The sequence below is a fragment of the Lonchura striata genome, chromosome 18, assembly GCF_050655825.1.
Source record: "Lonchura striata isolate lonStrDom1 chromosome 18, ASM5065582v1, whole genome shotgun sequence".
NCBI lineage: Eukaryota > Metazoa > Chordata > Aves > Passeriformes > Estrildidae > Lonchura > Lonchura striata.
The window spans coordinates 1,660,636-1,684,077 of record NC_140720.1 but is presented as its reverse complement, the minus strand read 5'-3'; the positions used below and the strand labels follow the sequence as shown (position 1 = coordinate 1,684,077).

Below are 23,442 nucleotides of genomic sequence, written 5' to 3'. Positions count from 1 at the left end.
CCTGCTGTACAACAGGCATTCACGTGGCTTTAGACAGCCTGTTCTCTCACTCTGGTGCTGCTGTGGATGCTCAGAGCCTCTGGCCCCTCACACTGGGGCCATGGGTGTTGCGTGGCTGTGACACTGCACTCCCAAATTTCAGGTCCTGGCCCTCAAGAAAGAAGTGAACCCAGCAGAGCTAGACTTCCTCCTGCGCTTCCCTTCCAAGACTGGCGTCACGTCCCCCGTGGACTTCCTGCAGAACCAGAGCTGGGGTGCTGTCAAGGTGGGTCTGTGCAGTCACCAACTGTGCCAAGGCAATGCCAGCACAGCCCCTAGTGCAGCAGGTCCAGGGCCACCTGCAGGGGGTCCCTGGGGATGAGCAGAGCCCAGGAGTGATTTATTCTTTCTCTGTGGAACCTGAAGGCACTTTCAGAAATGGAAGAGTTTGGCAGCCTGGAGAGTGACATTGAGAGCTCAGCAAAGAGATGGAAAAGGTTTGTGGAGATGGAGGCACCAGAGAACGAGGTGTTCCCCATGGACTGGAAGAACAAGTCAGCCCTGCAGAAGCTGTGCGTGCTGCGCTGCCTGCGCCCTGACAGGATGACCTATGCCATCAGGTACCTGGTGGCCAGCACAGGGCTCTCCTGCAAGAGCCCCCAAGTGTCACCTCTCCAGCTGCAACCAGTGACTGTTTCCATCTCACAGGATGGTTCTATTTCTCTGTAGGAATTTTGTGGAAGAGAAAATGGGAAGCAAGTATGTGAAAGGAAGGAGCATTGATCTCTCTGAGGTGTATAAGGAGAGCAGCCCCTCCTCACCCCTGTTCTTCATCCTCTCCCCTGGTGTTGACCCACTGAAGGATGTGGAGGCACTGGGTGAGGAACTGCTCCCCCAGACTGGCACCAGCCCTGCTGGCCAAGTGGCCAGAACTGCATGGACCCACTCAGTACTGATACTGACTGCAAACATTTCCCCCGCAGGCATGAGGCTGGGTTTCACCATTGACAACGGGAAGATCCACAACGTATCGCTGGGGCAAGGCCAGGAGGTCGTGGCAGAGCACGCCATGGAGGTGGCAGCTGCCGAGGGCCACTGGGTCATCCTGCAGGTGGGTGGGGGCAGTGGGGCACACCACAGGGCACACAGCCCTGATGGCAACCGGGCATACCAGGGCACAAAGTCCTGCCAGCATCCAGGCACACCATGCAGGGTCACCCCGCTGGCGATGGCAGTGACACTGCCTGGGCTAGCTGGCTGTACCCAGCGCCTTCCCCTTGTGGAGCCACAGTAGCAATCAGCATGGGGGGGAAGTAAGATTCTCAAGGTCCAGAGAGTTTTTTTTACAGAACATCCACCTAGTGGCCCGGTGGCTGGGCACACTGGAGAAGCTGGTGGAGCACCACAGCCTAGAAAGCCACCCCGAGTACCGACTGTTCATGAGCGCCGAGCCAGCCCCCAGCCCCGAGACGCACATCATCCCACAGGGGCTGCTGGACAACTCCATCAAGATCACCAGCGAGCCGCCGACAGGCATGCGCGCCAACCTGCACGGAGCCCTCGACCTCTTCACCCAGGTACCCCCAGTGCCACCCCCACCCTCCACAGCTGCCTCCTTGAGCCCTTCTGGGCAGCAGGTACAGCTCATCCCCTCTCAGGGTTCCACAGGCTGAGCACCTCAGGGGTGTCTCCGCTGCCAGAGACACTGCACCTGGAGCCAGCCCTTGCCAAGACATCCTCCTGGAGTGCCCAGAGTACCCCTCTGGCAGGGATTTAGGGGTAACCAGAGCTGCCTGAGGTTTTCCAACACCGGGAAGCGCCAGGTTGCCAGGGCCTTTCCTGAGACTGAACCTGGAGCTGTTGCAGCTTTGCTATGAACAAGCTGTCTCAGCTGTCAGCAGGGCGATGGGGTGTGAATTCCTAAATCCTTCATAAACAAATGAGTGCAAAAATTACCAACTAGCAAATCATTAAAATACAATTGTGTGCTTTTTTTTCTAATGAACATTTTCAGTTGTCTTTTGCCTATGAATGTTCTTCACTAGAGGGGCATCTGACAGCAGTATTCAGCTGCAACCCACCCTCACTGTTCCTCTGCAGGAAACACTGGAGCAGTGCAGCAAAGAATCCGAGTTCAGATGCATCCTGTTTGCCCTTTGCTACTTCCATGCAGCGGTGGCTGAGCGGCGCAGGTTCGGTACCCAGGGCTGGAACAGGTCGTACCCCTTCAACAACGGCGACCTGACCGTCTCTGTCAACGTCCTGCACAACTACCTGGAGGCCAACCCCAAGGTGAGGGACAACGAGGTGACTGCTCCTCAGCACAGCAAACACTGCAACAATTGGCCTTGCTTAGAACGTTCACCAGTTTGCAGCACAAACACCATCTCAGGAAGAAGCCCAGGGCCAGGAGCAGCTCCTCCCCTGCTCCCTGCACACTCAGGCAGGGGAAGGGGATGAGTACTCTGCCTGAGATGGCTGAAAAAGGCACCAGGCACCAGCCAGGGCAAGTGCCTGCCCTGGCTCACCTGCCTGCCCTGACCCGTGCCTTGGTGGTTGGTGGGTGGTTCCACCTAAAAAGCAAAGCCTGCTCCAAGAATGCAGATGCAGTAAGCAGGGCTGAAATCTCACCTTTAGACCTGCCCTCACAGATGAGATCAGTGCTAGTTGGAAAAAAGACAGGACTCAAATCACAGATGGCTGTGTTCATACTGGGGCAAGGAGAAATCTGTGGGTGACCAAGAGATACCCCTCTTCCCAAGCCTCTGTGGGTCCAGGGACTATCACCTCCCTGCACAGCTCAGTCCTGGAGCCACCACTCTGTGGTTGCATGGGGAACTCCTGGAGAGCCTCCTTGGAGTCCCAGCTTGAGCCTCTCCCTGCAGGTACCATGGGATGACCTCCGGTACCTCTTTGGGGAGATCATGTACGGGGGGCACATCACTGATGACTGGGACCGCCGGCTGTGCCGCACGTACCTGAGTGAGTACGTCCAGCCTGAGATGCTGGATGGGGACGTGTCCTTGGCTCCAGGGTTTATGATCCCTCCCCGCATGGATTACGAGGTAAGAAACTTTGCAATTGGCTGTAGAAAACCCCTGCTCTGGAAAAATGGGCATGAGTCCACATTCCCTCTCGCTCACCAAGGGGAATGTAGGGAGAGTGTCAGTCCCCTTGGGAATGTGCAGAATTGCTGCAAAAGTAATTCCTGCGGTTGAGATGGAAAGGGAAAAGCTTGGCTGAGACACAAGTTAAAGAAGAGACTCTGTGCCCACGGGCAGGTGCTGTGAAGGGCCCCAAGAGTGGTGATGGGTTTTCAAGGTTACAGGGAACTTTGGGCTCCTCTGCCTGCACTTCCAAGCTAACGCTGGCCCTGACCCTATGCTCAGGCCTACCACCAGTACATCGATGACAACCTGCCAGGAGAGAGCCCCCACCTGTATGGCCTGCACCCCAACGCAGAGATGGGTTTCCTGACTGTCACCTCAGACCGTCTCTTCCGCACAGTGCTGGAACTGCAGCCCAAGGAATCTGAGGCTGCTGGAGGCTCAGGCGTCTCCCGAGAGGAACAGGTGAGTCAAGTCCTATCTCTTTATGGTAGAAATTAACTTATTTTTGTTTAAGGTGGGGGGAAATAATTACTGTGGGGAAAAAAACCTCTTAAGGGTGACAACTGCGAGGCTAGAGACGGGATGCAGATACAGGTCTGGAGACAACTGAGAGAGCAAGCAGGCCCCACAGCAGAAAGGGATAAGAGGGAGGTGATTCCAGCCTAGCCACGCTGTGGTCATCAGCCCAGGGATGGTGGCACACACAGTGCAGAGAGAGCTGGCAGCATGGCCAAGAACCCCACCCCCGATGGGCCACTGGCAACATGTGGCTTACATGGGACTCCTCAGCAGATGAGCTGGCTGAGAAACCTCCATTCATGAAAGCAACTACTAAAACCAAAGATTTAAAAGAATGTTTTTTAGTCTTCTTCCTGACTGTCTGGACTTTACACTTGAATTTCACAGCCTCCATGGCCTCAGGTCTCTTACCTTGGCTATCAAAAAAGAACTACAGTTTTTAAGACCCAAGAACAGTTAGTAACAGAATGGAGGACTAGTAATAGAGGAGGAGGTACAAAGAAACACCAGCACAGAAAAAGAAAAAAGTCTTACCAAGTTAATTAAATGGAAGCTGCAGCATTTTTCTGTGGACAAGAGCAGTTTATGGCATTCCCATTTCAGGTGAAGTCAGTCCTGGATGAAATCATCGGGCAGCTGCCGGAGCCGTTCAACATGGAAGAGATGATGGCAAAGGCAAAGGAAAAAACCCCATACACTGTTGTAGCCCTCCAGGAATGTGAAAGGATGAACATCCTGACCAATGAGATCAGGCGCTCGCTGAAGGAGCTGGACCTGGGACTGCAGGTACACAGCAGGCCTGGATCATCTCCCAGAATTCCACAGCACTCTGCCTTTGCTGCAGCTCCCACCCATCAAACTGTGCCAGGTGCAGCCAGGCAGCCCCAGCCTTCTGCTCCCTGAGCCCATGCACATCCCTCAGGCTGTCCCACCACTGGCTGCAGGTGACACTGCCTGGACTTTTCTCTTTTTCAAAGGGAGAGCTGACGATTACGTCCGAGATGGAAGAGCTGTCAAATGCTCTCTTCTATGACAGTGTTCCAGAATCATGGACACGTTATGCCTACCCCTCCCTCCTCAGCTTGGCAAACTGGTATGCAGACCTGCTCCTGCGGATCAGGGTGAGCAGAGTGTGTGTGACTGTCAGAGCTTGGGGTGCCCCAGGACTTTCCCCACCAGTGCACTGGTTTATTGGTAACTGGTTTATTTCTCAGTGTCAATTTAACCAGCCTGAAATACCTGAAAAGGGCTGTTACTCCAGGAATAGGAGCACAAGTCTGACCAAGGTTCCCATTACAGTACATCACTGTAGCAAAAGAACATCAGCTCCCCCCATTACAACTCTGAGTGTCCCATAAAAATATTAATAAAACTGGCTTTGTTAAAAAATAACAGCAGCATTTTCTGCACTATGAATTCAGGGTTTCAGCTTCATTGCTGCAGGGGAATCTGCTGCTTATTTCTCCCATACCACCTCCAGCCAGTCTCCTTTCTGCAAGATTAGCTGAAGCTTGGGTTATGCACAGCAAAGCATCAGCTCTGTCAGTGTCCTGCAGCTCACAGCACACCCTCCACCCTAAGGGACTCTGCTGGTTTATTTTCCAGGAACTGGAAGTCTGGTCAACAGATTTTGTGCTACCTGCAACAGTGTGGCTGGCAGGATTCTTCAACCCCCAGTCCTTCCTCACAGCCATCATGCAGTCCACAGCCAGGAAAAAGCAGTGGCCACTGGATAAGATGTGTCTGGCAGTGGATGTGACCAAGAAAACCCGTGAGGAAATAACATTTCCCCCTAGAGAAGGCTCCTACGTGCACGGGCTGTTCATGGAAGGTAAAAACTGCATCTCTGAGGTGTTTCAGACACGGAGTAGGCCCAGCTCAGCACGTGTCCCTTGTGCAGCCGAGCAGTGTCAGCACTTGCTGGCTGGTCTGCTCTGCCCACACTGGTGGCAGCTCAGAGCAGGGAGCCCTGGGTCCATCTGGGTCCACCTGGGTCCAGGCTCAGCCGCCAGCTGAGGGCAGCACTGCCCGGATCACACAGCCTTTCCAAACCAGAAATTTGTGTTTTAGCAATTTAGGCTCCAGCCCATGAACCCTGGGGCTCCTGGAGCTACAGGGCTCTAGTGAATACATATGTACTCAAGCATAGCAGATGCTCGAGTAAGACAAATTGAGAAACTTAAATCCATGGTAATTACTGCTAATGAGAGGGAAGGAGGCAGTTCAGCAAAGCAGCTGAAAGGTCCACTTCGACAAAAGCAGAGAGCATGTGGGACACCATGTGACAGATCCCACTACAGCCAGTTCACCTTGAACTCTGCAATTCCCACATAAAGCCGTGCTGAAGGGAAGGGTGGGGACAGAATTTATTCAGACATCCCACACACAGTAAGGCAAATGCAGTCCTGGGTCACAGTGAGATGAGAACATGTCAGACTACCACCACTGAGCCACTCCACCCAACCTTAACCTCTGAGCTCCCAGCCATGAGTAGCTGTGAAGAAGGGCCCTCGGGGAGCAGCCTGCAGCAGTATCAGGGTCCCCTGACACCTGTGGCCCCTGCAGGTGCACGCTGGGACGTCCCCGCGGGCTCCATCGCCGACGCGCGCATGAAGGAGCTGACGCCCGAGATGCCGGTCATCCTGCTCAGAGCCATCCCCGTGGACCGCATGGACACCATCAACGTCTACGAATGTCCCGTCTACAAGACACGGATGCGAGGGCCCACCTACGTCTGGACCTTCAACCTGAAGACAAAAGAAAAAGCAGCCAAGTGGGTCCTGGCTGGTGTGGCTCTGCTCCTAGAAGCCTAGTTTTTGATGGTAATGGGAAACAGCAGTACTTGTAAGAACTTCCAAGTTGTGTAACTCAGTCTATGTTTGATTGTACCAGAACCATTTTAGCAAAGTATCAATAAAACCAGTGCTGGAAGCGCTGCCGTGTGGAGCCTGCTCTCACAGCACACGGGGTTCTCAGGGCGGATACTGGTTTTCCACTGGTGGTTTCTGACGTGGTGCTGGTGGGGAGCCAGACCACCATGGGAAGCCAGACAGAACAACTGCACACAAGTGCCTGACTCCTTTCCCCCTTCTAGCTCTCCATCTTCCCACAGCTCCTTGTGTGATGGCTCAGTGCAAACTGAGCAGAAACTCCTCACACTCCTGCATGGAGCATCTGTCTGCTGGAGCAGACAGGAGAAGAAAGGTGCAGATTTGGTCCAGTTCACCCACAACCAACCTGCACAGCCCAGAGAAGGTCCAGCTGCAAACAGGTTCTCTCTGAAGTATGTTATTTCTATTTCTAAGGAACAGAACCTACTCGACCTTTTCTTCACAACAAATAATTTGTATCAGCAGTAATACACTTTAAGGTGAGTAGATCTGGTGAGGCTGGTCCTTTTGGCATAAAACAATTCACCAAATTCCCATCCTGTGAAATATTTAAACAATTAGTTCTAAAATACAATTACCTCAAACTTCCCTCACAGCTCACAATCAGACAAGTACCAAGAGCAGACACAGAGAGCAGCTCATTTCTTTATAGAGCAGCAGTATTTATAATCAGTTACGACTGAGTTTCACACTTACCATCAGCTTTTTTCAGGTGTCAGAAATCCTGCTTGTGCCACTTCCAGATCAGAAATCCTTGCTCACACCCTACCTTGCACTCCCATACCTTTTTACCAGGCTTCCAAACACCTTTTTTGCAGGATGTTATGGTTCAAGCCTCCTACTTCCAGCAAGCAACATGCCAAATCCACACCAGCACTAAAAGTCTTCTCCTGCCCTTTCACAACTCATGAAAGACATTTGTAACATATGTGAAGGAGCCAGGCAAACCCTGCTGAGGGGAGGCTGTCATTAAATAAGTAAAGGGATGTGGGAACACGCAGCACCCAGCACACAGTGCCAACTGCACAGACTGTGCCTGGCACAGGAACAGGCAGGAGTGATGGCCTGAAGCTCGCAAGGGCTCAAGTCACAGGCCAGTGGAACCACCAGGAACTCCAGGACACCACAAACAGAAAAGCAAACCCAACTGTTAACCAACACTAGAGGGGCAAAGCAAAGCCCTGACTGGATACAAAGACAAAACATTTAAAGTATTCCAGCAATGCTTCCTATTGGCTGGTCAAGACAGCACAAACACTGTCTCTCTCTGCAAAACTCTGAAAGGGACATTTCAGAAAGGGAGTTTTATTTCCATGCATGGAAAATACCACTGTATGGGTTCTCTGCCAGTGGCCCTTCCAGAAATTCTAGTAGACAAAACCCAGTCAGGACCTGAGCACTGAGCCCAGTTCATGGTAGCCAGTACCCTAGAGGAATCGAGAAGTTCCTGGTTTTCACCACATCATCTGCATGTCCGTGAACTAATGGTTCAAATCTTTTTTTCATGACAGAGCACTGCAGCTATTCACTACAGTCAGTGCAATATAATTCCCCACAATGGCAGCAAACTCACCCAAAGCAGCAACTTTTCTTCTTTCAAAAGAAATTCTTGATCAAAGGTGTCACCAGCTTCACCCACAGTTTCACGTAACGACTTGGCTGCTCAAACGTTGATGTTGAGACCACACCTGAGCAGAGGTAAAGCTGCTCTTGCTCCTGAACGAGGGAAGAAACATCATCTCAGTAAATCCCAAGTGCTAAATTACATAATGGTCTTTCAGAGAAGCAATTCTCAGATAAAGCTAACCAGGGATCTTGCCACAAGAATGCACCATTTCTCCTCAAGAATTTGCAATTAAAACTCTACAGAGAATAAGGGTAGAGGGTTTTGCCTTTTTGTGCCCCACAGCTGCATGAGCTGAGCTTCAGTTTCAGAAAACTCCTCAAGGCCAGGCTGTAATTGCCAGAAAAGGAAACCTCACCCAAACCTCCTGGGACTGGCTTATGCAGCTCTTTCTAGACACAGCTCAGGCGCCGTGTTTGCAGATGAATGTGCAGTCGTGATCTCAGCTAAATTACCAGAAACACTTGGGCCCCCACAGCGTGCACCCAACTGCTGAGGGAGGAAATGAACCACCCTGCTGATAACATGCGCACAGCACGTGAGAGCAATGCTTTGATCACAGGTAAGTGGAGCTTTTAGCACAAACAGTCAGGTTTCAGGATCTGCAGGCAAACAAGGAGCAGAACAGCTCCTGGAAGTTTCTTCATAATCTTTTTTTATAATCAAAGTTGTCACAAAGAGCAGAATGCTGCACTATTTAAATTCAGGGTGGAACAGGGAAGCAGGAACCAAGTACTGGAAAGTAACACCAAAAAGGTGAACCAAGACATTAATCTGCCAATTCACTCTAATTTGAGAGCCTTCAAATACTCCAAAAGCTATAGTCAGCCCTGCTGTGAGGATTCTGCTCCATGACCATCCATTATGGTGAGATCTGAGCACCAGGAGCAAGGCCAGTTCCCTGAATCAATCTCAGTTCATTCACAGAAGCGCCCAAAGACATCCAGACCACTCCCATTTCTTCCCAAATCTCAGCACACACTTTTAAAATGGAACTGAACATTACATAGGCAAAGTGATTTCATGGCAGCATCCCAGGAATGGATTAAGTCTTCTAAAAAAGACCACAGAAAGTAAACACACAGCCCATCTCAGAATCAGCTTCCAGCAATCGGGAATGGTTTAAAGCCCTTTGAGTGAGATCACTGCAGCCCTGTGTGAGAAAATTCCTTTGTGTCACATTTCCATTGATTTTCCCCTTCCATTAGAAACAAGCAGAGGCAAGATATGAATTGAAATACTCAAGCAACTCTTCCAGTAATAGAATTGTTTTTGATTAGATACACTCTGACTCATCCCAGGGAAGAGCCCTGATGCAAGAGGGCAATTCCCATTGATCCTGCAGACAACTCTGCCAGCACCTGCCTCAGACAGCGCATTTCTGAGGTCTCCAAGTCACACAGAGGCACCAAACATCTGCTTTGAAACAGAACACTGCAAGAGAAATTACTTGGGACAGTCAGTTCCAGCAGAAGATTCAGTCAAGACAGCTGGAGAACCAGGCAGGATTCAGAGCAGCAGAACTGCTGAGCATTACAAGCTGCCTAATTAAACAGCACAGAAAAACCCTGGGACATTGAATATCAAAGAACTTAAACATGTTTGCATCAAGATTATATAATGTCATATTATTATTCAAGATAAGGATTTTATCATAGAAATTCATGGGCATCCCAGCCAGTCCAGAAACCCTCTTCCAGTCCAAGCTCAGACACTCCAAGGGCCGGGCCTCATTACCCCAGAACCTGCCATGCCCTGGGTAATCCTTAAATGCTAGGGTTAAGGCTCAGAGGTGCAGCATGGCTGGTGAGCAGAGGAGTCAGCAGGTCCTCCAAAGGCTCTGTGCACATGCAGCCCTGAGCACTCCTGGTACCCGAGGTCACTGGGGACACACATTCCTTCCCGTTACTGCCTCATTTCCCAGCACTGGGTCCTTGCAGCAGGCAGCTCATCAATAGTCACTTCACTGACAGCTCCTCAGGACTCCCCATGCTGCTCCAGCAGCTCCTGAGTTATTGCAGTTGGAGGTTTTTATTGCCACTGCGTCCTCAGCATTCCCTGTGAGACCCAGAAGTACACGATCCCCACTGCATTCCCGGAATCTGCTGCTTACCTGATGGAGCTGCTGCTGCAAGGCTTTATTTTCTGTCACTATTGCAACCTGAGCTTCCAAGTCACGATGAACTGATCGATACCCAAAATTTGGAGAGCCAATCAGGGTCAGGCAGGGCAGGTCACTCCCTGCTAGGTACAGCCAGAGGCCTGCAGGAAAAATAAGGAAGAGAGGCAGCATGACGACCAAGGGAGAGGCCAGGGTGGGCTCACCTGGTCCCTCCACTCAGAGTGAATTAAATGCTTTAAATGTGGATTACAGATGCTGTACAGGAGCTTGAGAGCAGAGAGCAGCCTAGCAGGGCCTGCAGGGCTGCTCTGCTGTGTGTGCAGTGTGTGCCATGTGTGGGGTGTGTGCTCCGTGTGCCATGTGTGGGGTGCCCTGGCACAGCCCAAATCTGAATGTTTTGACTGGAAGTGCGGTACCCCTAGTGCACACCTGGAATGCACAGCCCCAAAACAACTCAGAACAAGTCCTGTCACTGCCTAAGAGGCTGTTTTGCACCACTGTAAATTCAGAAATGCTCAGAGAAGACAAACAGGTTTCCAAGGAAGGAGCCAGCCCCAAAATCCCAGCCAGACAGGCTAAGTCTGTCCAGCCTGTCTCAGGGCCAGGGACCAACCCCCATCCCAGGACCATGACATGAAGAGGCATCTCCCAGCTCTGGCAGGTGAATTTACATGCCACTCTGAAGTGATACAGATGAGAAGTGCAAATTATTTCACTCCTTCACTTCCAGAGGAGCCAGCAATGAGATCAGACTCTTGCCAGGGCACCTGGCCCCCGCTGCCACTCACCAACACAGCTGCCACAGCTCTGCCAGCACAGAGAGCAGGACAGAGCCCAGGACAGATTTTCAAGGGAAAGATGGAAACATCACATCATTCTCAAGCACACCACTGCAGCAAGAAGGAACAGTCACAGGAGAATCAGGACTGCTGCCAAGGAGAGGCTATGTGGTCACTCTGCACAAATGGAGCCAGAGAGCCTTTGCTCTCCTCAGCAGAGCCCTGGGTGAGTCCCTGGTAGAGGCTTATCCCCATGGCTGGTCACACACAGACTGCAACAAAGAACCCGTAGCATAAAAACCACCTCGGCCTTAAAATAGCAGCAGGTTTCCCAACTCAGCCCCAGAGCAGTTCCAAGAATGCCTTGAGTAAGATGCTGCCGATTCACTGCCAGTTCCTGTAAGCTCCTCCCCGCCCCCACAGCACACACTGACAGAGCTGGCACTGCCCTAATGCCACAGCACCTCCAGACCCCACAGGCTCAGCCCACCACAGCAGGGCTGACAACCCACCACGAGCCCTGGGAGCCACATGGCACAGGGTTTTGTCACATTCTGCCACCAAACAGGACCCTGCCAGGGGCTGTCTGGTGCCTGCCAACTAAAGGCTGGACCTCTGCCCAAGCAGCAGCCATGAGGAACAGATTCCTTGCCTTCCCAAGTGTCTTGTGGCAGTCCCACAGCCTTTACAAGTCTCTGGTTTCATGGCCATCTGGCAGGATCTGCTCAAACAGTGACTCACCTTCCAGCAAGGGGAAGCACAGCTTCCCAGTGCCAGTCAATAGCAGTGATAGGGTTTATCTCACAGCACACAGCCACCTGCCCAGCACCCTGCCACCACAACATGCTTGAAAGGGACCCTGATCCCAAGGGATGTATCCCTGTCATCCCCAACACCACACCCAAGGAAGGGGCAGATAAGCTTTGGGATGTCACACCAGGACAGCTGCTGGATGTCCTGCTCAGACATGCACCCCATCTGTGTAGAGCTCTGCTACACCTGCATGGGCACCCAGGAGAGACATCCCTGGGAGCACCACTTGACATCGTGCATGCAGATACAAAAATGCTAAGGGGACCAGGAGGAGCATGCAGCACAGCCCCAGTATTTGGGGTCCCACGGAAGACTCAAGGGTGTCTCATGTCTCAGCCCAGAGAGGAAGCACCAACAGGCACTGTTTGCTGCTGGGAATCTCATGTCCTCAACCAGGAGCTAAGCTCCATGTGCTCCTTGTGCACATGCCCTTCACATCTCCAAGGCTTCCTCCCTTCCCTCTTCTGTCCTTGTCCTCTCTGCCACACCACGACTCCTGCAAAAGGAAATGGAGTGAATCTAACATGTGCCAAGGGTAGAGCATGCCAGAAGAGGAGCTGCACACGACCCTCCCAGCACTCTGAAGGGGAATGGAAACAAGGCAGCAAATGTCTCCAGCTGTCCCTCCTGCTACGCTCTGGAGCTGCTGAACTCCAAGCCCTGCATCCCTTCCAAGCAAACACCACACAGCAGAGAGCCCAAAGCACTGTCCCACAAGGCCTGGCTGGCACAAACAGGACCAGTGACCATCTGCGCTTTGGTAGCTGGGAAAAGCAGCCCTCGTTTCTGGGCTCAGTTTACGCCAAACCACATCCCACTGGGAGTTAGCAGTGCTCAACAAAGGCAGAACCTGGGAACCACAGATCGCTCAAGCACGTGCATCCTGAAAGACACAGGACACCCCAGGCAAGCAGGCAGGGACCTCCCTCGTGCTGCCCTGTGGGAGATAAGGGTTTTCCCTGCACTCCCAGCCATGCTGGGGAGGGGCACTCTGAAATCTGTCATTTCAACACAGAGGCACCCAGGGATTTTCCACAGTTGAGAGAAGGCTGACTCGGCAGCTTTCCCTCCCCACCACTTCTGAGCTCCCTCTGAGCACCCCTGTGAGAAGCAGGGGGATGGAGCCATTCCTACTGACAGCTCTCGTCAAAACAGGAATGGTTGGAGCACCAGTGTTGCAATCACAGCTCAAACACTCCAGCTGAAGCACCCTGCTGAGCCTGTGGGAGCTAGGCACAGTATCCAGCAGGAATCCAGGGGCTCTCACAGAAGACCTCAAAGGTGGAGTTCATTAACTCAATGCATGTTAGTCCATATTCCTTCCTCAGCCCCTTGCCCTCTGGCTGCCCTGACTCCCATAAGCACAGCTCCTCACACTGCATCCCCTGTGAGCTGGGAACGGGAGCTGGTGCAAATCCCCCAACACTCACATTGTCCCCACACAGACCTGCTGGGAAGGCCCCAGAAGCAGCTCCCTTCCAGCACCTGCCCCCGATTCCGCTGCAGGGTCCCCAGCAGAGTCAGCACTCCTGACTGCTGAAACCAGCCCAAGGGATACAAGAAACTGCACCAGGCACTGACTGCATAATAAACACATCCAGATGCTTCCTTTCCTTCACATCACCTTTCTCATCCAGACAGTGCTTCAGTGCCACCACAGAGACAGCTCTCAAATCATCCCTGTGACTGCATTGAACAAAAGGCAAAGGCAAGTGATCCAAACCCTCCAGGTTTACACAAGCACATTATTTGAACCTTGGAGGAGTGTTTCAAAGGTTAAGGCCAGACTGGCACCCAGCCAGCCCCTTACTCCTTTTGCAATCCAAATGCACAGCTCTCACCCACCTCTGAACAAGACCCTTGGGATTAAGGGCACCTTACCTTTGGCATGGAAGGTCCACCCAGCACGGGAGTACTCCTGTAGCTGCACTCTCTCCTGCTGCTGCAGGCAGCAGACCTCACTGTAAAACTGCTGTTCAATGTAAACGTAGGCAGCAGGGATAGCACCAGCCACCCCTTTGGCACCAAAAAACCCATTGACCTCTGGCGAGGCCAGGAGGATCCGGTATTCGGCCCTTGTGCCCAGGATGAGGTCCATGTAGGCCTGTGTCAAGTTGAAGTAGCCAGTGGTGAGGTATATCCTGGCATCCCGCTCAGCCTCTGTCAGGAGTGTCTCTGTGACCATCTCGTCTATTTGAATCCCAAAAGGTTTCATTTGGATTAAGGGATAGATCCAGGTGTCAGGTTCTGGCTTCAGACTCCCAGATGCCTGAGAGCCTTGCTGGGATAAGAGGGAGCTGCCTGGCTGGCTGCTGTGGAAAGTCTTTGCATGAAGGAGCTCTTGCCGTGTGCGGGCAGAGTTGATGACCTCCATGACCTTCCGCTTGGCAATCTCACAGTAAGCCACTTTGTCTCCTGCAGGAAAAGTCATAGAGATGTGTCTGAGGTCTACAGGCACAAAGCTACCTGTCACCTCTGTCACCAGGATACAGGAACAAACAGAAGCCAACATAGAGTGCACATGACTCTCCATCTTAAGGCCCAAACCAGCTGTTTCAAGGTTGGTAGAGCTACATTACAGAAGAGAAATGCTCAGCAATTGGCAGCAGCCTGAAAAATCCTCTGAGAAAGGAAAGGACGAGGGCAAGGCTACACTGACAACCAAGAATGAGCTGGAAGACACAAATAAACTCCCACCCCCATCCTGAACTTACATCACCCAGCAGTGCAAGGCCAGGACAAAAACTGATGACGCAATCAGCCTGGCCCATCACTGCCGTTCTCTGCCCAATTTTATGCTTGCTCCCAGTCTTCCTGAACTGATTCCCATTTGATTCCCAGAACAAACTCTACTACAAAATATTAATTACCAACAACAGCAGCATATCCATAAACCCTTCAGAACATGCACACTCAGAGCACGTGGAATTGCAGCTGCTAATATCAGAAAAACTTCCTAAAGGACTGAAGTTCTTGTTTAAGGCCAAAAGCAGCACATTTATGAGGCAGCACTGAGACTGTTTCAGAGTTACTTCCAGTCTCTGCATGCCCTGTCAAATCAGCCTATGACAGCCACTGTGCTGGGAAAACTCCAACAGACCCAGTACTGAAACTTAATCAATCTTGATTATAGTACTGGATGGCTCAAAACAGGACATCCCACAGCCTGAATGGTCAGACACCCAACAATTCACACACTGATGGAGTCTAAGTCATCCTTAAACCTTGGCTGTCACTCCTCTCCTCTGGATCCCATCACTCAACCAGGTGAGACAGCTCCCTCCTACCCTGGTATGGGTGTACCATTCCCTCCATCATCTGGACTGTATCATCCTGTTGTAACTGCAGGGACACATCCCCAATCGCGTCCACAAGCTCCGTGAAGAAGTCTGCAATCTCAGGAGAGTCCTGCAGCAAGACATAGCGGTCCTGACGATTGGTGAAGTACAGATCACTCAGGTTTGCACTGAAGAGAAAAAGAAGAGACAGGTTCAGAGCACAGACACAAAATTCTCAGCCTCCCAGGTCAGGCTACAGGCCTCGCTCTGGGATAGCTGCACTAAAGCACAAATTGGCCATTTCCTTCAGAATCTCGAAATATTTTTCCCGTTAAGAAAGGCTCACTCTTATCTGAGAATCTCATGTGCAGGAACTGTGGTTGCTCTCCCATCTCAGAAGAGCACTGATAGGATCATGATGGAGTCCACACGTTCAGACAACTCTGGCAGCACAGACAACCTGCCCAAAGGCCAGTGAAATGACCGCACCCAGGCCAGACACAGCCAGACTCACCCGCTCAGGATCACGTTGTCATCGAAGAGATAGACCTTGATGTGCTGTAGCCCAATGGTCTCATTGAAACGCTCTGGAATCAGGAGCCGGAGAAGTCCACGCAGGTTTGGGGTGTGGAAGAGGGACACACGGACTTGGTCGGGAAATCTCTGCAGCAATGGGATCAGCATTGTTCGAGAATTCTTCCTGCCTGGGAAAGAAAGGGAGTTTCACACAAAGATCACACAGAACAGACACATCATGACACAGCTCTTCAGCTGGTTACAGGGTGAGCACCCCTCCCATCCACTGGCACTTCACATGTTTTCCTTTTTTTTTTTTTGTTTTTTTTTGGATCACTTTTATTTGCACTATGTCAATATTGAAAATGACATTCAGAATCAGTCACAGGGCAGGTCTGACACTTTTCAAGGTTCTTAACCAAGCCTCACCAGCACTAGTAACACATCTATAAGAGTCGCTACAGATGACCACAGGTTCCTGATTCAGTGTGCTGCTGCTTCTGTTTCCAACAATCCCCATTCTCCTTTCAAAATGAAAATATAAGTGAGCATGAAGGGTAAGGACAAATGCACTAACAAATGAACCAAGCAAGACTACACAAGTTGCACAGAGTAGTTTGACCCTTCTTGCTCCTACCACCTATTTTTGGAAGAAAAGCTGTTCAACTTGAAGATTTTCTGGGAATATGCAGTTCTGGAATACAAAAGGCCAATCCTGAAATGTGCATGCTTTACACAAGTAGGTCCAATTGGCCAAGATACCCACTCTGAAAAGAACTGTCTCTCATAAAATCAGGCTCTGACAAAAGCAATGAGCAGCAATTCCTACCCCGGGAACCCCTGGTGTAGTCAAGGAGAATGGAAACTCTGAGGTCAGACGAGCCTTTTGCTTGCAGTGATTTCTCCAGTGTTTCTTCTAAGCAATACACCTGTAGAGAGAGTTCTCTTCTCATTACAAAAGCAAATACACGTTCCAAGGGAAGTGCTCAGCAGCAGGGGACCCTGGTCAAGACAGCTCCCACACTCTGGTGCAAGTCCTTCCTCCTTGTGCCTAGCAGAGCCAGTACAGCTTAAAGCCACAGATCAAAGGGCCTCAGTTTTACATGTCCACATCCTTCAGGTCTCACAAGAGCAATTAATGTTCACAGAAAGAGTCCCAATATCATTCTCAAATCACAGACTTGCATCACCAAAGACAAACATTGACAGGAATTCACTACATTTTTATTATTTGACTACAAGGTTGTTTGTTACATGCAAATTCAAATCCTGTGTGCAAGCCCAGACAAAGCTGGGCATAAATCCTATGCAGGCTCCATCCATCTTTACTCTGCCAGGGCATTTGCTTCCTAACATCAGAACCTGGCCAAGGCCAGGCTTCCTCCTCAAGCCCTTGGGCAAAAATGCTTTTGTTTCCAGAGGAAAGCACAAAAAAAGGCAAATACCATCAAAGCTGGCCTCAGTCTCAAATGCAGCAAACCAATCCTTCATCTGTGTCCTGCACCTGAACCACCAAGCACAGCACCACACACCTACAGCTCAAATCCCATCCAAGAAAAATGTCAGGGAAAGATAGATTCCCATGACCTGAGTTTTACAAAGCCCCCCGCCCCAAGCACTCTGAACAGCAGGCCAGTCCCTTCTGACAGGTCCAGGCTAACTATCCTGAAGAAGTGCAGCAGCAGCAGTTCCCTGGCTCCACACCAGACCTCAACCAGAAGCATGGTTTCCTTCCACATCCCTCCACTGCATTCCTTTCTTGGCGTTCCCAAACCCTTCCACACTCACCAGCTCCTGCTCAAGAAGTCCTGTTCCCAGGTACAGTGAGGCCATCACCATCCGCTGCTTGGCTGCTTTTATCTGCACCTGGGAGCAGCAAAAAACAAGCTCAATTTCACACAAGGTGTTTGGTCCTGAGGAGCCATTGGCCCAGACCTGGCAGTGCTGCACTCCCCGGGAGGATAACTTCAGCCACATCTCTGCTCTGGCTCCCTGGCCTTGAGGAAGGAAAGGTAACACATGGACAGTGGTGATGTAAAACACACGGAGCTACGTGGAGCCACAGCAGCACCACTGTTGCATCTAAAATTCAAGAAAGAAACTAGTGCTTTCTGGGAAACTGAAGAGCACATTCTCTGCAGCTAAACCTATTCCATACGAGAGCAGTTACCAGGCAGCAGCTGCAAAACTGGGATTGTATCAAAACCATTCCTACAACTTGCAGCCCACACCTTACCTTCAGGAGCTCATAGAATTCCGCCGGGGATGAAAGCACCTTGACATGCGAGCTGGAGATCCCGAACTCTGGGACCAGATTCCTAATCCACTGGAACCTGTGTGCTCCTTCTGGACAGAGGGTACACGGTGGGGCTGTGATCACTGGAACAGGAGGGGTGAGTAGTGGGGCTAGAAGGAGCCATGATGACCTGTGCAAAGAAAGATGGAGAAATTCTTTGTAGTGAAACTTTTGCTTCCCAGCAAGACTCCAAGCAGGCAAAGGAAGAGCTGCAGCCAGGGCCAATACACGGCAGGGATCCACAATGGCAAGAATGCCTTTCCCTGTCCATAATCTGATCTGGATCACCAAAGCCAAATGTACACAGGCAAAATATGGGAGAACAGATCTGAACATCGCCAGCTCCTCCCCTGAGCTGGCATGGAGATGAGGGGAAACAGCTACTTCATCAGGACTACATGGGAAGGGAAGGAGGCCAGGAGCTACAGAAAATGAGAGTTTGGATGCTCAGGTGTCTGGCAGTGCTGCGCTGGTACGACCTGTACCTGCAACCAGCCACTCCTGAATTATCTCCATCACACACACATCATCCAACACTCCCTTCATGTCAAGCTTTGTTCTCAGCTGGGCTGAAGTTCACATTTCAAGTTTAAAGATCACACTGCTTTAAAGAGAAAAATGCCTCCACCACTCAATCTTATCCAAAAATAGATCTACAGCAAAAAAGGTGGCCAAGTGCAAGCCCCAGCAAAGGCAGAGCAATCACACCCCAAGAAGGACCCACAAAAGGAGCAATTATGTCCCAGCAGGAATGCACCAAGCGCCACAACAGGGATCCATCCCCGTTCAGCAATGCCACTGGCATTCCCCAGAAGCACAAGAAAGGGTCACAATTTCCCCTGCAAACCTCACAAAAGGGGAGGTTTCCACACATTCCCTGCGAGGAAGACACAAGGAAACTCATTCTTCAAAAAGAAATTTTTGAAGAAATTTAATTTCTTTGAAGTCACTTTGGGAAGAAACCGGCTTACTGCCAGCATCACACAGCGGGTGACAGGAAGCAAGCAGCAACTTCTCCTCTCCAAGGTTTCACACATGCAAATCCATCCAGTCATAGAATAACCCCCCACCAGGAGTCTGTTTGCATGACAAAACCACATTTCAGCACAATTAGCAGCAGCAGCTCCCATGATATCCAGGAATCCATGAGCAAGGGACTGGACTGTATCCCTGAACCCACAGAAACCATCCTAATCTGCAAACCCCACTCATGGGAGCCACACTTCTTGGGATGGAACTGGGGTGGCTGTCTTACCCCAAGGACCACCAGGTCCTCGGGCCAGCAGGCAGCCACCGTCCTGTGGCCCATCCTGATGATTCCACCATCACCACACACCAAGAGGAAACTTGATCACGACCTTTACCAGAATTTGTTACGAGGAACTTCTGGCTTTTTACCACAATCCAGAGCCCAAATGAACATAGATTCCAGGAAGATGATTTCACTCATCTGGTTCATGATACAGCCCTGGATCTTCACAAGGTTTCCAAACATCCTTACAAGGAAACCAGTTCATAGTGGCGTTTCCTGTAAAATCCATGAGTTTGTCACTGACTATTCGTGAACACCGAAATCTGAGTCAGTCAGTGCAGGAACTCCTGGGCCAGTGGGTTTTAGCAGATCATGTGGACCTGGCACAGCCTGAATACCCAGAAGTGACAGAGATCACCAGCACAGGTTGTTAAAAACAATGCAAATATCCCCTAAAACGTGCAGAAAAAATTAAAGCAGAACAGAGACATGAGAAATACCACTTTTCAGGCACATTCTCCTAAGTCTCCATGGAACCAGAGCACAACCTTCATACACCTTTTCTCACCTCAAGCCTCACAGGCCACACATAGAGCAGATTCCCACTGTTCCATCTCTGCAAGGGAACATGACACACAGATCTACAGGAATTCACACTGGATCCAAAAACACAGGATCCACCAAATGCTCAGCCCACAGAGCAGTGGCATCGTTGGGCTCTAATCCAGCCCCACAGGTCATAAACATCCTCTGGAATTATTCCTTAGGGAGGAAGCAGTGGCAAATTTTATGTATTTTACAATAACAATCAACAGAGAAGAATACTGTCCTCATTATCTCATTGACCAACCAAATTACCCTTCCAGAAGCCAGACCAGTGGGAAAGCAGACACTTTCCAGAAACATAATTCCCAGAAGGCATTTTCTAGCAAGGAACTCTGAGTCCAATTGCACCTGCCTCCCTGCCTGAGGCCCTGTACCTGCCTGCCTGGAGCCAGGGGCAGCTCTGAGGGCAACTCTGAAGGCTGCAGGCAGCAATGGATTGAGCTTGGAGCATCTGGACTCTGACAGGAATATTTGGAAGAACATCAACCTGCAGCACCAGTACTATTTGGTTTGATTCAGATTAATTTTGCACAGGTCAATTTATCCTCACTAATTGCATCCTCCAGATTTTTCACTCCCTAAGTAATTTACAGTGTGTCAACACTGATCTTTCAACCCAATAGTGAAATCTACACCTTATTCAGCATTGAGAGCCTATGGCTTTTAGAATTATCAAATAAATCCGTATTTTGCTCCAGCCACAGTGCCATTGACAGAACAACCTGCTCCCAGAGCAGCAGCTTCTACCCACCAGTGACTGACATCAGCTCAGTGACTACCCAATACCACCTATCCTTGCAACTACGCACACACAATTGTCAGAAACCATGTAACATTATGAAGAAATCATCAAAATTCTACACCGTGACAAAACAGGTTTCAGAGGAACAGAAAGTGAACTAGGGGGGAGCCCTTTCCACGTACTTCACATCACTGAGTTAACCAGAAAGAGAAAACGGAATCAAAAGGAACCACCTCAGAACCCTTCTGAATAAAAAGATTTACCCTAAATAGCAACAATGGATTTTTTGGGGTGTGTTCTATTTTTTTTTTTTTTTTAATGTAGGTCTGGTACAGAAACTCACAGTGCAGCTGAAACTCCTATTCACTGTAAAACCTCATCTTCAGAACTGAGGTGAAGTGAAACTTCAGGACACGGTGTTGTCCTTTCACCACTCACCCATCAGCACACAGGGGGGATCTACAGTGCTGCTATGTGAACTCAGTGATTTCTTTCCAGAGCTCAGCCGAATGTATCTGCCCTAAGAACACTGGCGAGACCAGAAGAGAAGCGTGGCAAGAATTTCCTTGGTGTGAACAGGAACACAGACTGATAACCCACCTCCTCCAGGACCGCGGTGACAGCACTGTCCCCGGTGAGAGCCGCCGGGCACAGCGTGGCCTGCCCCTCCCGTCTCCCTGCCCGAGGGGGCTGGCACCTGTTTCGGCCCCGTCCCGCGGGGCCCCTCGCCCCCCGCCACCGCGGGCCCGGGTGGGCTGAGCCGAACACCCAAACCCGGCCCGAGGGCTGAGCTGTGACAGCCGCGGGGCGCCCGGCCCCTGGGACAAAGCGATGCCGGCCAGCGCCTGGTGACAGTGGGAGGCAAGGAAATGGGAAAGGGGAAATAACGCTCAGCTGTTGCCCCGAGGGCGATCGGACAGTGGGGCGAGCTACAGGGGTCTGCGTGAGCAGAGCCGAACCCGACTCCGACCCCTGCCTGGGGGTACCGGGCTGCCCTTTTATACCTGCGCGGCTTTTCCAAGGAGCTGGGCCGGGCCGGAAAGGGGAAGCGGCGAGCGGGGGATGCCCCGGTAACATGACACCGACTGCGGGGGCGGCGGAGGGCTCCCGCTGCCTCCCAGCCCCGGGAGAGCCGGCGGGGTCCCGGCCGGTCCTTACCTGCGGGCGCGGCGGTCACGACCGCGGGAGAGGCGGTCGGAGAGGCGGCCGAGCAGCGCGGCCAGGCCGAGGCGGCCCCGCGGCAGCCAGGCCGAGAGCCGCCCCCACAGCGCCGCGCCGCCCGCCGCCATCGCCCGCGCCTTCCGCTTCCGCGCTGCCATGGCGACACCGCCTTCCGCTTCCGCCCCGCCCGGCCCGACCCGCGGCTCCCGGGAGCCCCGCGTGGCGCGTCCGCTGTTCCCCGCCTTCCCGCCCGGCCTGCTAGCGCGGAGCCCGCGGCGGGCCGGGGAGGGTACGCGAGGAGCTCAGGAAGGGCTCGTTGTCCGGCGGGGCCGCGCCGGGGCTCTCCTGGTCCGCACACGTGGGACGGGCTCACGCGGAGCCAGATCGCCGGCCCGGCAATGTCACGGCCCGGGGCGAGCCCGGGCGCGGCTGAACGGCTCTGAAGGGCCCTACACGGTTCTTGCCCGCGGCGGAACCGGCGTTCGCCACCCCGCCGGGCATGGCAGAGGCCGGGAACCACGGGTCACCCCGCCACGTCCCGATACGGGAAGCCGGTCCCACCCGAGAGCCCCGGAGCCGCGTCGTGCCTGTCCCGTCCCTCCCCCGCTATCTCTGCCCGCCCCGGCAGCGCTCCAGGGCTCGTTTGCATTTCAGAGCAGCCGGTCCGCCGGCGCCGATTCCGAGAACTGCCGCACTGGGTTGGTCTCTGCCGGGCAGCGGCCGCTCCTGGGAGGCAAATTAAACTGTTTAAAATAAACCCACGGACAGAGCTCGGGTTGTGTGCGAGCTCGGAACCAAAAATTGCCAAACGCGTGAGGAGTGGAGCTCCGCCGCTCCTTCCGACGGGCACCGTCCTCACCGGGACTCCGGCCGAGGGTCCGGGGCGGGACGGACGGCCTCGGTCCTGCCGGAGTCCCCACCAGCCCGCACGGTCCCGCAGACCGGCCAAAGCCCCAACTGCGCGGAGCGTCCCGGAGCTCCCGCAGCCACCGCCGCCCGAAGCGGCGCTGGGGCGCGGGGATCGAACAGCTGCGGAGCCGGGAGCCCCCGCACAGCCCCCGGTGCGGATTCCTCCTTGTCTCCAGTCCGAGGGTACCCCGCGGGTCCCCCAGGAAGCGCGGCCGAGGCTGACGGCAGCCTTGCACGTTGGCCTGGAAATCGGGGCTGGCAACTTGGGAAAGTGGGACCGGCACCCCCATTCCGGTGTATCCCCGGTGTACCCCCCATCAGCCGAGCCCAAACTCCTCGTCAGGGCGGGCCCGCGGCCCGGCTGCCCCAGCAGCGGCGGGGGACAGCGAAGGCCGCCGAGGGGCCGGACCGGGACTCTCCGTTTCTCCGCAGGCCGAGGGGCGGGGGCAGCCGCCCTGCCCAGAAGGGGCTGTCGGGGCCGGGGCCGGAGGGGCCAGGCCGGGGGCCCGGGGCTGGCAGAGCAGGGGCTGGCGGGGCGCCGGGGGGCCGGGCCGGGCGGGGCGCGGGCGGTGCCGCCGCGTTACAAGAAGCCGCGCAGTTCCAGGAACCCGAGGGCGGGCGTTGCGCCTGCTATAAGAGACCGCCCCGGGCCGCCTCGGCAGCTTCGCCGCCGCGCACCGGCCCCGCTCTGCCGCCGAGACCGGCTTCCGCGCCCCAGGTACGGCCGCGGGAGGGAGTTCAGGAGAGGACGGGGGGGACAGCCGAGGATGCCGGGACCTTCGTGGGGGGAGATCGCCGAGGACCGGGGATGCCGGTGATGCCCAGGGAAGGGGATCGCCGGGGAT

The 23,442-nt window shown here is 52.9% G+C and overlaps 2 protein-coding genes across 3 annotated transcripts in view; one reads left to right on the top strand and one right to left on the bottom strand.

The window, feature by feature from the left end:
• DNAH17 (dynein axonemal heavy chain 17) overlaps nt 1–8,077 on the top strand; it is a 35,070-nt gene extending 26,993 nt beyond the window's left edge. The window contains exons 69-80 of the mRNA XM_021534087.4: nt 143–265; nt 406–599; nt 709–857; nt 963–1,090; nt 1,329–1,556; nt 2,080–2,271; nt 2,865–3,044; nt 3,369–3,551; nt 4,212–4,394; nt 4,586–4,729; nt 5,214–5,439; nt 6,174–8,077. Of these exons, the coding sequence (XP_021389762.3) occupies nt 143–265; nt 406–599; nt 709–857; nt 963–1,090; nt 1,329–1,556; nt 2,080–2,271; nt 2,865–3,044; nt 3,369–3,551; nt 4,212–4,394; nt 4,586–4,729; nt 5,214–5,439; nt 6,174–6,421 (2,178 nt within the window). The 3' untranslated portion in view covers nt 6,422–8,077. The remainder of the gene's footprint in view (nt 1–142; nt 266–405; nt 600–708; nt 858–962; nt 1,091–1,328; nt 1,557–2,079; nt 2,272–2,864; nt 3,045–3,368; nt 3,552–4,211; nt 4,395–4,585; nt 4,730–5,213; nt 5,440–6,173) is intronic.
• Nucleotides 5,951–21,863, bottom strand: PGS1 (phosphatidylglycerophosphate synthase 1). 2 transcript variants are annotated; one of them, XR_014949274.1, is made up of 10 exons: nt 21,686–21,861; nt 17,868–18,057; nt 17,420–17,497; nt 16,461–16,560; nt 15,630–15,819; nt 15,125–15,303; nt 13,719–14,252; nt 10,237–12,333; nt 8,073–8,215; nt 5,951–6,355 (listed from the first exon to the last, which is right to left on the bottom strand). XR_014949274.1 is itself a non-coding variant. In XM_021534184.4 (10 exons), the coding sequence occupies exons 1-9, from the start codon at nt 21,844–21,846 to the stop codon at nt 8,096–8,098; spliced, it is 1,701 nt and encodes a 566-aa protein (XP_021389859.3). In that variant the 5' UTR covers nt 21,847–21,863; the 3' UTR covers nt 5,951–6,355; nt 8,073–8,095. The 2 variants fall into 2 exon arrangements, 1 of the variants encoding a protein (XP_021389859.3); XM_021534184.4 differs by having other exon boundaries at nt 10,237–10,385; nt 21,686–21,863.
• Nucleotides 21,864–23,442: the final 1,579 nt, after the last annotated feature.

Coding starts and splice junctions, on each gene's coding strand:
- PGS1 (XM_021534184.4), bottom strand. CDS start 21,846: ATGGCAGCGCGGAAGCGGAAGGCGCGGGCGATGGCGGCGGGCGGCGCG. Junction 15,820..16,460: donor CTACACCAGGGGTTCCCGGG/GTAGGAATTGCT, acceptor TTTCTTTCCCAG/GCAGGAAGAATTCTCGAACA. Junction 14,253..15,124: donor AATGGTACACCCATACCAGG/GTAGGAGGGAGC, acceptor CTTTTCCTGCAG/GAGACAAAGTGGCTTACTGT.